Here is a 15086-nt window from a genome sequence, read left to right as displayed (position 1 = left end):
CACAGGCTCCTGCCTGCACACTTCCACCTGAGATTAAAAAAAAAAAACCTTTTATCTGCAAGAGCGCCTCAGGAAATAATAACCGCTCTGGAAATGAACGTGTTTGGCTTGAAAGGACAAGACCACCATGTGGTCTGGACTCCCTGTGGTGTAAGCTGTCCAGATATCATAAATAGAGTATTATGTGTGTGTTGAGGCTGAGATAATTGTATTTATGAGTGCTTCTATTGGGTTGTCTGAGGACACTTGAACATCAGAGAGTTCACTGCAGCTCCCAGCAGCCATTATAAGAAAGTTTTGTTACAACGTTAAAGCCATTTCACCAGAATGCTAAATGACTATGTGACGATAAATAATGGCCGTTCGCCAATTCAGACTCTTATAGAATTCAGTGTTGTATTCTGATTTAGTTGTATTCTAGTTTAAATTCAGTCTACCAATGTTACTAAGATCAGCAGCTTCTGTCAATCTCCTTTATGTTCCTTTTATGTATAGTTCTTAAAAAGCTGATATTTTGGAAATATGAGCTCCTCTGGGCTGTGCATATGCAGCATATATTCTTGGTAAAGGTTTGAATACACCACTTAAACAGATATAAGAACTGAATACAGACATTTTCTTTTTGCTTTTTATGTTTGAGAGTATTGCAGGTGTGAATGGCTTGCAGCAAGTTTAAATATCCTGATATGCACCGTGAAGCAAAGTGTCTAAGTTGTGTTGACTCTATTGATTGGCCACCTGCACTGTATTATCATAAAGCCAATGTGCATGTCTGTCAGCCATGGGAAGTGCATTAGGCTTGTTGGTTTGTTATCCACTACTATCTGTTAGCAAACACCGCTACACGAACAATCGGTCATGATCATTTTGTTTGTTTTCTTCTACCTTTCATTTGTCAACCTATTCTTTATTTTGCTCTTCAATCTTTCACTTTGCAGTTGTTTCATTGTGTCGTCTTTATAAATCTCTAATTTGCAAGTGCATCATTGCTGGATTGAACCGAGGCACTCATTCAAAATGCACTTAAGCACTGATAAAATGTGCTGCCTCCCTGCTCTCTTTCATTAGCTGCCGTTGTGAGGCTCAAATCAAAAGTGCTGCGCAGTTACAAATACCGTCCTTTCTCAGGCTGTAATAAATAGCTTTTCATCTACAGTCAATACCATATTCTGCTTTCTCGTCTACCAAATCACCTCCAACAAAAGCTGCTCTCCCTGGACCTCTTTCACACTACGGCTGTGTGTGTATTTGATTCTGTCTCCATAGCTGTTGTTTATGAAGTCAAAATTCCCTCCTCCTGCTGTTACCAGAGTGTGTAACGGATTGATTTAATGTGTGTGTGTGTGTGTGTGTGTGTGTGTGTGTGTGTGTGTGTGTGTGTGTGTGTGTGTGTGTGTGTGAGTGTTGGGTGTGTGAGAGAGTGAGAGATTCTATATGTGTATGCATCATTGTGGGTATGTGGTGTAATGTGTCAAATCTTTCATGGATCTGCATAGATAGACTATACTTTGTCTTACCAATCTACACACACACACACACACACACACACACACACACACACACACACACACACACACTAAAGTACACCAGGTGGGCTCTATCCGTTGGTCAGGCTCAATCAGAGTCTAATAGGGATCTGGAGTCCCGGTCAGTACAAGAGCCCCCATTATGTCAGAACCTCAGCCAAACTCCCATCCCCTGTAATTGAATTGGCATCTACCAAAAATAACTCCCTCCTCTCTTCTGCTTGGTTCAGCCCTAATTATTTCCCTCTGTCTGTCTTATCCTTATTCATTCCTCTCAATTTTCCCTGCATGCAGCTCTCCTCTCTCATCACAGGGGAATTCAGTGAGCGATGCTCTTCTGTAGCTCTGCGTCTTTGTTGCCTCAGAAATAGCCACTCGTTCCCTGGCGGCTATCCCTGGCCTCCTCTTAATATACAGCAGCACATCCTCTCGCACCCGGGATTTACGGCTAATATGCACTACACAGCATTCTGCCACCATGCAATTGTACCTACTGTAATAATATAAATGAAGAGTGAGCTAAAGCATCGCAAGCTGCTGATGTAGGTCGAGATTTTTGGAGGATGTTAAAAGGAAGCTGTTATGTAAATTTGCTGGAAGTAAATTAAAGTTGTCAGGTTTAAAGGTGTATGAAAAGTGTTTACAATTAAAAGAGTTTGGAAATCCGTTGAATCACGGGTTTTATAACTGCTGCCTCACTCTTATGTCACTCACATTTATGAAACATGCAGCAAATTTGCAGCATATTGTCTACTGCCATTGTTTCCTCGTGGCAGCCTAACAACAGATTGACTCCCCATTCACTACAAACAGTTCATACCCCTCGCATGGAGGCACTGGTGTTAATGTGTGCTCAGTAGCCACTGCCATTCCCTCTCTTTTTCTTCCTCACTTGGCGTCCCTCTGTGTGGTTGACACTTTAGCCGCGTTCTTGGCACATTGGGTTTGTATTTCCTGTGTGAATAGAGATTATTCAGCAGAGGAGAGAACAATCTGCACCATGTTACTGTGGCTTGTAAGGGCTACAGCTGCTAATCTGCGATGTAGCTGAAGAGCTGGGATGAAGTGATGAAAGGAAGGAGAAGTGGCATGATGGAGCTTCAGTGGCGTGTTTGATGAAGTGAGTGGCAGGGATTGAGATAATGATTTAGCGGAGGTGAGAATGTGTAGGAGGATTCTGAGTTGATAAAAAAAAGATATACTTGAATGAATACTCTGGAAGCAGTCTTTATTAACTTTTTTTATAGGGGATTTAGACCTCAGTTTGCCTTTGTTAGCTGTGTGACCTTTTCCATTGGACATTTTTCAAGCCTCGGATCGGAGGCATGAAATTCAGTATTTTAAACTTTCCTGTGCTGCACATCTTCTGTCTTGACACGGAGGAAATCATGTGCACGGCGGGTCCAGTGTTCTGGAAAAATAATGGTCAAAACAATAATACCAGAATGCGAAAATGAATTCCCTCACTTGTGAATTATCTCAGCACCTTGCTGAGGTAGCAGTAAACCGTCTACACAAATTATTTTCTACCCCTCTTCGTATCTCTTTCTCATTTTCTCACACAGTTGCCATGCAGGCAGGCCGCTCTGATTGGAAACGTTATCAGCGGAGCGCACATTTGACTTGGATTGTTTCCCAAAGTGAGGGCTCATTATTGGCCCATTGGATAATTGTCACCAGCCAAAGTTGGTTCAGAGAGAAGTCTCCCCATCGCCCCGAGGCTTCCTTTTAGCTCAGGGTTCTCAGAGAGGAGAACAGATGGAGGGGGAAGAGGAGGGATAAAGAAGCTGAAGACGTATAGCACTGTGGGTAACTAAGCCATAGCTGGAGTGTCTAACGCACAAGTATGAAGATGAAAGAAAGACAGGAAAGAGTTAATGGTGAGCGTGACATTATCTTAAACCAGCGGTAGTCTGATAATCTGCCCCGAAGCTGTGTTTAATTGATTCCTCTCCTGCATATAGTCTTTCACAATTGCGCTCACTTTGCTGTAAAGCTGTGGGTAAACTCACCATTAAATTAAATTCAGCCATGTCAATATTAACACTCCCAGGATGTACATAATATTGCCATCACTCTGTATGCACTTACTGTAAGAGACAACTTTTAAAATGATATTCAGATTGTACTAATGCAGTCAATTATCTTTGTAAGTGAAAAGTTAATTAGTTGAATTGAGTGTTGTGAATGACATAGATGACTGCAGTTACAGTATATCATGTTAATTAAGTGAACTGAAGCGATTGGAACAATTGATAATCTTCTAGTCAGTTTGTCAATTTGGTATCGAGTCTCAGCTGGACGCGTAGATCAGAGGCACCTCCCTCGTCCGTCTCAAGGTTTCCTGCGTCATAGTATTTACATGAACTGTATCTTGTGTCCCTATACAGAGACGGCACCATCACTCACGGAAAGGTCTAAGTCCCCATGTGTCTTTCATATGTGTGCATGTGTCCATGCATGCGTGCATGCCTGCATATGTCTTGTTATCCCACAGTGTTTACTAACATGCCTCTTAGCTCAACGGGCTGGAAAGGCCTGCAGGGTTGATGTGATGTATGTGAAGAGATGAAGCAGGTCTTTATGTGTGCTTGGTGAGGCTGAAAGAATGAGTCCCTGCAAAACTCAACCAGGGGGGTTCGGAAGGGTGGGTGGGAGTTTCTGTGGTAACTTCAACCTTGGGGATTGCTCTTATGTTACAGTTTGCTTATTGCAAGCACATATATATGCACGCATGTTGTGTGGGACTCCAGACGTACGAAGCAGAAAAGCTAAGAATATATTGTATATAATTATTCTGCACAGGACCAGCATTTGCAGTTGTCTGTCACGCACAAGAAGGAGGATGTTCTGACATTAAGGGATCGGAATACTTCTGGGATTTTATTCTTGTGGTGACATTATATATATGTGTGTGTGTGTGTGTGTGTGTGTGTGTGTGTGTGTGTGTGTGTGTGTGTGTGTGTGTGTGTGTGTGTGTGTGTGTGTGTGTGTGTGTGTGTGTGTGTGTGGGTTTATGAACTATCTTAGTCAATTTCAAGTGAGAGAGGAAGGGAGAGCAACGCTAGCAGCGGCATCACAGCCTCCCTGTTATGGTCACCTTGAGCTTCTCATACAGTACCTGCAGAATGACTGGCTGGATAAAAGAAAGAGACGACATGCATTAAAAGCATCCACTGTGCCTGATATTCTAAATATATTGAAGATGAGAGAAAGGGAGTAGCGAGGTTTCCTCTTTATTCATGCAGTGGATGAATAAACCAAACCAAGGCCACCAGAAAAATGAACATGATTAATAATGTATGCTGTATTAATTAGCCACATTCTTTTACAAAACACAAAGAAGCTTGAGCTCAATATCTAAAACTAGTTTTGTTTTCATATCAAATATATAAAGTTTGAAGAGAGTTCAGAGAGTGAGGGTGTTTAGCTATGCTAGTGGCACAGCTCTAGGAATGGCAATGTTGGTTCGTCTGTGACATTGTGAGCATGTTAGCATGCTGACCTTATTGCAGTGTTTTGCATTAGTATGCTCCCTATCAATTCTTCCAATGCCTTAGTCCTGTATAATTTACAGCTTTGATGTTTACTTCAGACGTCTCATCATTGCGTCTCGTACGGTGTCTCATGGTATATTAGTTGACCCTGTGCAGATGTACTTGTGTTCATTTTCTCTATAATGTGTAATGCCATTCTGGGTCTATTTCCTTATCATTAATTCTCTTGTACTTGGTGGGAATTTCATTTGCAGTTTCAGGACATTTTTTACTTTCTTTCCATTTAGTCATAGGAAAAAATATAAAAGTATAAAGAGCACAGGCTCACTGTAGTTAATTTACTGATTGCTGAAGGGAAATTCTGTCTCTTTACTTTTTGCTGCCTTTTGAGGTTTCATGAAGTCAATTTTGTCTTTGTAAGACAGTACTTTGTGTTTTTTTTTATGGATGTATTTTGGATATATTACACATTTGTCTTTAATGTTTAAGTTGTCATGACAAAAGAGATGCTGATCCAGATACTACAATAAATATGAGCAATAAAGTCCTGAACCTCTCTGTGTTTAGAGGAACCTGCACGAGTTCATGAGTCCTCCAGATGTCAACCAGGAGAGTATGGAGGAAGATGACAGGCTGCAGGGATTATATCTCTCCATCATTTCAAGTCACTCAGCCCTTGATTTTCCTGACCGCGCTGGTTGGAGAAAATTACCTTGTTGGCAGAGCCTCAACTCGAAACGCTCCACTGTTGTCAGAGATATACTTACATGGATTTTGTGGAGATGGCCAGAACTGCTATTTGTCAAACCTCTCATGGATGAGAGTGCTGATGTACAGTTGCCGTCAAATAAGTTGCACTGTGCAGTGTGATACGGACTTTAGCCCACATCATCCTGCAGGAGAACTGGGTAGACGTCTGGGGTTACTTTATCTTCCTTAGCTTGTAAAGTGGACAAAGATTTAAAAATGATATTCCTGCAGATGAGAGGAATGCCCCCCTTTCCACCTAAAAGCAATGTGATTTCTTCTCCGCTCACTGTCCTTCCAACACCTGCACCTTAATCAACAGTTTACCGGCAAACCCAATAGCCGAACGCCAGAAACGCTCTACCTTGAAATGTACTACCCGCATGCCACTGCATTGCAGAGGAGAACGAGAGTTGAGAGTTCCTACAGTGGTTCTCTCCGCTCTCTTTTGGAGCTGCCATTCAAGGTGGATGAACTGTGTAACTTGGCTTCAACCAGTTGGGGTCCAAATGCAAATTCTAAGCTTCGATTGAGCCAACATTTGCACTCGTTCTCATTGCTTTTTTTTTCTCACCCTGGAGCAGATAAGACTTCTTCCAGCTCTAGTGCACACAGGGTGTAGAAAGAGAAATGCATGCATGCACACATAACACACACTTACAGGCACATACACACAACACCGTGTGATAATGTGTCACTTCAGGACGAATAACAGTGGGAAAGGATCGTTACGTACAGATTTAACACAGTACACACTCGCACTAGGTGATTTGTGTGGGGGGATGCAATCCCTCTTGTTAATTAACCCCCCCCCCTTCAATCCCCAATTAGCAGAGAGATTTCAGAAACAGAAGGGTTGTTTAGTTGTAAATGTTAGTCTAGTTTGCCTGACTCATGGATCCTTTATCTGACTGAGGCTTGTGCAGGTTAGAATCTATGGCTCTGAAATATCGGCAGCCTCCACCGGGTGCAGCTGCACCGTGTTCAGGCTACGACGCAGACGCCGGAGCTGACTGTAGACGATGCCTGTGATTCCACCAAACTCTGCAGCGTGTTTTAGGAGTGGCCCAGAAGTGGCTCACACTGTGCTGTTTATTGATATATACATGGCGCTGTCCATTGTGCTGAAGTAGCAGAGGGATTTGAAATTGCAGCTTTACACGCATGCACGCAAGCACGCACACACACACACACACACACACACACACACACACACACACACACACACACACACACACACACACACACACAGAGATCTACACAGAAACAGGAAGGCAACATCTTCACACTTGAAATTGCCCACTTTCAACTAAAAGCACCTTAAGCGTCTGTAAAGCCCTCAATCAATTCACAATTACCGAGAGCATCTAGCTACTGTACACTTGGAAATGCACATTGACTCAGATCAATAAAAACATGAACGCACTTAGACTCAACACGCACACGCACACACACACACACACACACACACACACACTCTCAGACAGGTGTGCTCCCACTTCTCTCTGCTGCAGGGCTATGATTTACTAGTGTTATGGGGAACATACTGGTGTTGTGGGTTTCCACTGCAGTAGGCAGATCAAAGCACTGATCAAAGTCTGCTATATTTTATGCTCATTTTCTCCAGGATCTTCCCTTCGGCTAATAACACTGGGGTAACAATGCTCCAACATGGCTTTTCTTCAGTGTGCTGTCTCCTTCTCTTCCTTCTTAATTGTAGTGCATGGCTCCACATTCAGGAGGAAATACTATATATAGCAAAAAGACTTTCTCTGCATGTCAAACCTGGGTATTGTATATCCACTTTTTCTGTGTTCGGTCCTCTTGTGTGCATTAATACATGCTGAAAATCCATGTGCAGTCAGTGGGGAAAAAAAAGCTTCAACAACAGCCTGCATGGTTTTAAACAGCGTTTGATTTATTCCATTTCAGATTTAAATAGTCCTTCGCTATTCGCTTACTGATTACTTCCATTACTTATGTATGTATGGAGGTGGTGTGCAGTTTTATGCCTTAATAATTGAATGTTTGATTTGAAGGATGTTAAATATACAAATATATTTTCTTACAAATCCCCACAACACTTTTTCGCCAAAGTCTAATTTGGCTACTGTTTTCTGTTGTGACAGCGTTTTGTACTCAGCGATGAATATCCTCATGCTCTCAGTCTTTCAGAGACACTGCCAGTACTTCAGTAATGGACATCTTGTGGTGTTTTATAATAAATCATCAACCGCATACATCATGTTTTAGAGCTATAAAGATATTAATTTTGTGTAACCAGTCACAGATGTTACATTATGTATATGAATCGTCACACTCATAAGCAACCACACGAATTAATTGGTTTCTGTAATTATTCAATTGGTTACTTTTAGCATAAAATGACATATTCCAAACACAATAGTGTTACTTTGCACGTAAGCTGATTCCTCACATTGCTTTTCAGTTGTGTCGGTCAGCAGTGCTGTAACTCTTAAGCACCGCACTGAGCAGGAAAACAGCTACTGAGAGGGTGATGCATCATTTTTTTTTTTTTTTTTGAAACAACTGCAATTGTTTTTGTTTTCAGGCCAGGCTGCTGCCGGACCTCAAAATGCCATTATCTTGATTACAAATCTAGCCATAACATAATTCAACTTCACCTGGAAAACTTAAGCCTGTCTGCTGGTCAGCTGAAATAGAGAGGGAGAGACATGAGAGGACAAATAACTATATCGCTAGCAGAAAGAGAAAGTGAGTAGGGAGAAGCAGGGTTGACTTGATGGAAAAGGGAGATGAGAGAGCCAAGTTAATAGCGCTTCAGCACAATTAATATTATAGGCATATTATAAATCCACATACCGCTCTGCTGCCTGAATTTTAAATGACATAATTAATCACTTTTCATTGTCCTCATTGTCCAAACTGCAGACATTAATTGAGTCGCAATTCTTGATTGGGGACAGTTCGGTTAAAATAAAAGTTTCTATTTCTTTGTTTCAAACCTGTGTTGCAGGTGATCCATGGGGGGGGGGGGGGAAGAGAGAGAGAGAGAGAGAGAGAGAGAGAGAGAGAGAGAGAGAGAGAGAGAGAGAGAGAGAGAGAGAGAGAGAGAGAGAGAGAGAGAGAGAGAGAGAGAGAGAGAGAGAGAGAGAGAGAGAGAGAGAGAGAGAGAGAGGCATATGCCATAACTTTTTTGATATGAAGTGCCATTTTTTTTTAATTTTCCTGTTAATCATATTAACATTAACTTTAGTTACGACACCACATCAATACTTCAACAGATTTATATTTTTATTCCATCCTTAAAGGTAACATGTCTATGGCAACATAAAAAAAGACATTATGATTAGATATGAGACTGCTATACAAGTAGGCTGCCATCCTGATCAAATCACCCACATCGGAGTTGAAATCATTAACCCTACCACCCTCCCACCAATTTTGTTCATCAGCGATAAACAAATTCTGCAAATGTAACAAGTACTATCCAATCAGAGGCAGAGTAGGGAAGGTCTCACTTAATGACGGTGAGAACAAAAAATCAATCAAACTTCCTAAATTACAGGCAGCGCAACTGCATTGGCTGTGAAAGAGATTATTTGGCAAGCAGATGAGAGAGCACTTCAGTATTACACTTATTGCTCGTGTGTTATTGGTTAAGCTGCTGTGTGGCAATGGTGGCATGCATGCCATGAATTTAAGTTATAGGCGTAACTCTTTGAAATGTAAACATCTTCATAAACATACAGTATATATAAAAAGTATCAATATGTAAGCAAACTACATCTACATATACAGTATGTCTAGTTCTGACATTGTGAACCTTGTGCTTAACAATTACTTATATATGAAGATTAAAAAACACAGTTAGTGGAAACTAAAATTAGTACCGGATTCTGGAGGTTTTGATCACATGTCATGGTCTTCATCAACACATGCCCAGTTATTTTGAAAGGTTCAAATTTACATTTTCTTCAAGGACTCCATGGTTTAAACGCTTGGATTTAAAGTTCATTTTTGACCAACAGCAATTGAGAAAACATTTATCAGGCTATTACAAGGTCCATTTAGTTTCGTAGCTTAGCATTTAGTAGCATTTTTGTAGCCTTGATTCAAATATACATACCAGGGATTAAAAAAACATAAATCCATGTTAACTCTACCTGTTTGAATATTAATGTTTAGGAGCTCAAATATAAATGCTTGTTAACACAACACATTAAACTTAAAGGGGTAATTTGCGGATAAAGAGTGACTACTGTTATTTCTTATGAGCTAATTGTACCTTACTAGCACCTGGATGACCCACGTGTATCTCCAGTCACGGCTGCCAAACGAGCACAGGTTTTCATGTCTCATTAACAGAGATGTGAGTTAATGCGTCGGGACGCCAGGCATGACAAACCCCTCTTGTCCTTGGATATATGTCTATATTCGCCCACTCATTTAATTAAATGGCCGGAGCTAGCCGCCATAACCGGGCTGTTCATTAAACCTGTATCACATACACAGCGAGGCAAAATGGAACCTGATCCTAATCACAACTGAAGGAAATTATTTGCAGGCAATGGCTTCTTGGAGTTATTGAGATGTGAATGTATGCTGCTTATATTAGGCTTGCACCATTTTGGGTGTTTAATATATATATATTATGGATCTTTTGTGAACCAGATGCTGCAGCTCAGACAAGGAGAGTCTCTTTCGATTTGCTTGGAGGTTTGTTTACGATTGTTTTAATTTGATTGGGGGCCACCATTTCCCAGAAGCTGTGACCTTGCATGTGCAGAATACAAAACCTCCTTTTGATCATCTTGATACATAATTGTGTGTATGTCGATACAGTATGCATATACCAACCACTGCCCTTCAGACACACACCCCCCCCCATCTCCCGCCCATTCTCACATGACACTGTATATGAAATGGTTTGTTCATCTTGTTAATATGCTGCGTCTAATGATGCATGTGAAAAGCAATCAGTGAGGCAGCAGAGGATCTGCTTGTGGAGCAGCGTTAATAACTTAGGGAAGCAGGAGATAGCGATGCCCCCACCGGCTCCACAGACAGACGCATAGTACACACAGGAAATTCACAATATGCTGCATACAGCACTAGCATTAACTATAGACGTCATTTTCCATGTGTGACTTGGTTGTTTAGTTGGGCGTCGGATGCTTCCGCAGATTTTGTATTCTACGCGTGTTTTGGCTCCATCACTGTGTTCAGACATATATGGGGTTTTCTCGGTAAATAAGGATATGTTTTGTCTACGTTTTGCACATATCTGTTAGCTTATACTGTACAGGGCATCTGGTCTGTAAGTGTGTGAATGTCTAGGATCAGTGAGAGCAGTGTGTGCTGTAACCTGGCTGCGTGTAGTGTATAGAAGAGCAGCTTGAATAATTTACTCACTGCCCATTCGAGCTGAACGCACTTTCACACCTTTCCTATCAGCAACAGCTCCATCTCCGCATCCCAGCCTCCACTCGCGCCTAATGACAACTAATGGGTGATAGTGTAACACAGATTAAAGTGTTACTTAATCTCTCCTCCTCGTTGTGTATTATTTTAAATATAATTGACACGAGCGCAATATGTGCTAATGATGAAAGGTTTATGATATAAATGCAAAAAATTACATTATTTATTGCAGCCGCTGCCTGTGGTGCATTGCTCAGTCAGCGCAAATCCTACTGAGAAAAAACCCATGTACATAATTTATATGAACATTTGAGTACAGGTCTCGTATAGCAGAGCTGCTTTGCTTGTTAACACACTGATTAACAACCTACGGTGTCCTGTCTCTCTCTTTATTTTCATCAGTCTTTGAATATAAACATTTTACTTGATAACTTAACTGTTCTATAAGCCAAATATGGGGGAGAAGTGAAGCACAATTTGTTGTGTGCAGCTGTTTGAATGTCAGTGTCAGCTGTGGTTGTAGCTTTTATGTGATTTTTAAATGAGCTTTGGTCAAGTATTTCTGCCTCTAATCCTAATAGTTCATTAGTGTGAACAATTCTCTGAGGCGTTAAGATTAGTGAGACTGTGCTGCTCTTTGGTGCTCCTTCATTACCGTGGTTCTAAACTGTAACATTTGGAATGAAGCCCGAACAGCTCTCCAGCATGACTATGGAGGCTTTTCATCAATGCTGTTTTTCTTTGCCGTCTATATTTGTGTGTGTTTTACATGAGATACCCATCAAGGGACCTCCAACTTAGCACTGTTTATGCCGATTTATTCTCATCTTCCTCATCCTCATAGTGCCGCCCATGCCCTAATTAACTAAGATACAGTACTTTTCTTTCATTTGAGGATGCAAAAGATGTGCGTGTTGTGCTCTCCTCAGCTGTGTTGACTGATGTGGGCAAACAAGGCATGACGGGTCCTCCCAAATTGAAATGTCAGCCAGCACGTTGATTCCACAGAATCAGTGTAAGAGAGAGAGGGAGCAGGGAAGTGTTTTCACCAAAACCCTGACCCCCCTCTGCCCTCCCCCTCTTCTTGTTTTAATACCCACCCTTTTAATTTTTCATTAACCACAGTATCTCCAATTATTCCGCATCGCCATCCTCTGCCGTTTTCACGTTCTACCTCTCGACCAGACGCTCACCACCCTCTCGCTCTCTCTCAACCCCTCCCCCTCCTGTCCTCTTTCTCTCTCTCTCTCTCTCTCTCTCTCTCTCTCTCTCTCTCTCTCTCTCTCTCTCTCTCTCTCTCCCTCTCTCTCTCCCTCTCTCGGTTTCAGTGAGATGAAGCAGGAGCTGGCGGAGGAAGGCAGCAGATGCTCCATCCTCTCCAAGCAGCACCGCTTCAACGAGCACTGCTGCATCCGCTGCTGTGCGCCCTTCACCTTCCTGCTCAACCCCAAGCGCCTGTGCTTGGACTGCCAGTACAACGTCTGCAAGACCTGCTGCACCTACAACAAGAGGGACAAAGCCTGGCTCTGCTCTGCATGCCAGAAGGGCAGGTTAGTGTTTCCACACACATTCGACACACACACACACCGGCGGCGGCAGAGGATGGGAGAGATTAGAGTAATGACAGAGGAATGAATGGGGACGAGAGATACGAGGGGAGCTGTGAATTGGTAAAGTGGAGGATGCTGAAGTAGGAGGGAATTGGATGGAGAAAAAAAGATGTGTGGCATTTATGGAAAAAAGAAGGGATTGAAAGAGGAAGAGTGTTGATGGAATAGGCAGTATGGGCACTGAAGAAGACAGATGAGAGAGGGAAAAGTGAATGAATGAATGACAGGGAATGCAGGACTCCGATGGAGTCAGCGCTGCAGGGATGGGTGGTTTGAGGAATTTGTTTGATTTGGGTTTTGGACATCCAACTCTCATATTAATTTGAGAGAAAATTATGTTTTCAGCATTGTTTGCTGCCTTTTTTAACATTCCTGGTAGTTGGGAGGGAGAAGATGGGGCCATTAAGGAAGAGTGTAATGAAACGATGGGTAGAAGAGGGGAGGAAATTCGAGGGGGACGTGTGCGAGTCTAAGGAATGTGTCTGTTGGAGTGAAATGAAGATATGTACACTCTGCTACAAAAACGACAGACACGGACAGATGTTGACACGGCAGGGCAGCAAAATGAAAAATCATGCACGTACCCAATTTCTTTTGGGAAATCTTTGTTTTCTAGATCTTTTCTAATTTGATTCTGCTTGTTTTCAATCCCCACGCCCCTGCGTACGGACTAGATAGTAAGGAATGCACATTTATGGTTTATTGATCAGGAGAAAACAATGTCAAGAGCAAAAGAGGCACTACAGACGGTTATGAATGTGTGTTACAGAACTTTTTTTTATGTATCTCAGTTACGGCTGTTTACCCATTCATGTCAGTCCAAAGCCTTGGGAGTTGTTCTCGTGCTCCGACTCTCTCTGGCTGGGCAGCAAGGGCGGGGTGTTGGAAATACTACAACGCTGGAGTGTGTGAGTCAGTGTTTGTGATACATTCATGGTCAAATTAATTGTGAGCTTGGGATATTAGCGAATATGCTTGGTATATATGACTGCAGTGTGTCTTCTTAGGGGATTATATTCATATACTCCATTGCTTTTTGTCCGTTCTTTCCTACCTGAGCTGCTTTTGGTGCATTTGCCTTCCTAAAAAAGTACAGTAAAATACTCCACAATACTCCACAAAATACTCCCTGGGTGTAATACTCCCTGGGTGTGATTTAATACCTTAGTTGTGATAGTCAGAGTGCAATATCACAAAAACGACGGCAGAAGGACATGGAATGCTGTTTGTGTATGTAAGGTGGAGGTGGACCAGATTGCAGAGCAAGAAAAAGCTGTCAAAAATGCGTTGCCCCTCCACTTGGCCCGATTTCTTCCCCTCAATCCCTTAGCTCCGTTTCTTTTTGTCTTTCATTGATTTTTGCTGCGTGGTGTATTGAGTTAGACCCGCTGCCCTTAGTCCTGGTGTATTAGACAGGAGGGTGGAGGAGTGGGAGCAGGAGAGACAGCGAAGAGGAGAAGGGAAAGGGATGATGGCTGTCAGAAGAGGTGGCAAGGTTTGCATCGATCATCTCTTCCCTCACACTCTCCTCCGTTCCTTTCTCTCTATCGCTCTCTGAGTGCGTCTCTGCCTCGGGCTCAGTAATGTTCTCATTAGGGGTTTAGACTGAGTCACAGATGGGCCCGATGTCACCACATTGCCGTCTACCAGCTACATATAAATACAGCACTTTTCATTAACGCATTAAAAGGGCTTAAATCGGGTTTTAGCATGAATTACTCTCTCTCCGGGTGGAGTCGTGTCATTTGGAGCACTGATTTACAGCTTGCACGAGTGCTGAGCTTGAGGCTAGCGGCCCCTTGAACATTATTTGGGAAATAGCTATCAGTCCACTTTTGGAGTGGATGATTGCAAAGAAAAGACATTGATTTGATGCTAAACAGACTGTAGCTGTTGGAAATAACTACAGCGCGAAGGAATGCTTTGAAAGAAGAGGATCTGTTTGAAACAAAGTAATTGTTCCGGGAATACAAAGCTCATTATGTCATTGACAAGAGAATACATAAAGTGAAATACAGCATCAGACTAAGTCAAGTCAAAAATCACAATATTCATTCATTCATTCATAGTGAATCAGCTTATCTGTATCTTCTCCTACTGATTGTTCGGGGGTTTTGTCTCTTTTTAAACCTTCTTAGGGAATTTAAATACTAAATCAATTCATAAAAGGGAACAGACCGCCAAATGGTTTCACTCACATGCACCGGCTGTCCATCAACATTCCCAGCGGCACGGCCACGCTGCTCACAATCGTGATCCGTCTAGGGAAAGCAGATTTGTAATCATCTCACACATGGACA

At 42.2% G+C, this 15086-nt stretch overlaps 1 protein-coding gene across 3 annotated transcripts in view; it reads left to right on the top strand.

Annotated features, from left to right (window-relative positions):
- myripb (myosin VIIA and Rab interacting protein b) overlaps positions 1 to 15086 on the top strand; it is a 100727-nt gene that overhangs the window by 34426 nt on the left and 51215 nt on the right. For all 3 annotated transcript variants that reach the window (XM_068709796.1, XM_068709794.1, XM_068709795.1), the window contains exon 3: positions 12505 to 12726. In XM_068709796.1, coding sequence (XP_068565897.1) covers positions 12505 to 12726 — 222 coding nt within the window. The remainder of the gene's footprint in view (positions 1 to 12504; positions 12727 to 15086) is intronic.

This window comes from Cebidichthys violaceus, unplaced genomic scaffold (genome assembly GCF_023349555.1).
Source record: "Cebidichthys violaceus isolate CVI_PGR_0920_01 unplaced genomic scaffold, fCebVio1.0.p SCAF_15, whole genome shotgun sequence".
In the NCBI taxonomy this organism is placed as follows: Eukaryota; Metazoa; Chordata; class Actinopteri; order Perciformes; family Stichaeidae; genus Cebidichthys; species Cebidichthys violaceus.
Note: the sequence above shows the minus strand (reverse complement) of the source record. Positions and strands in the feature narration are given on the sequence as shown.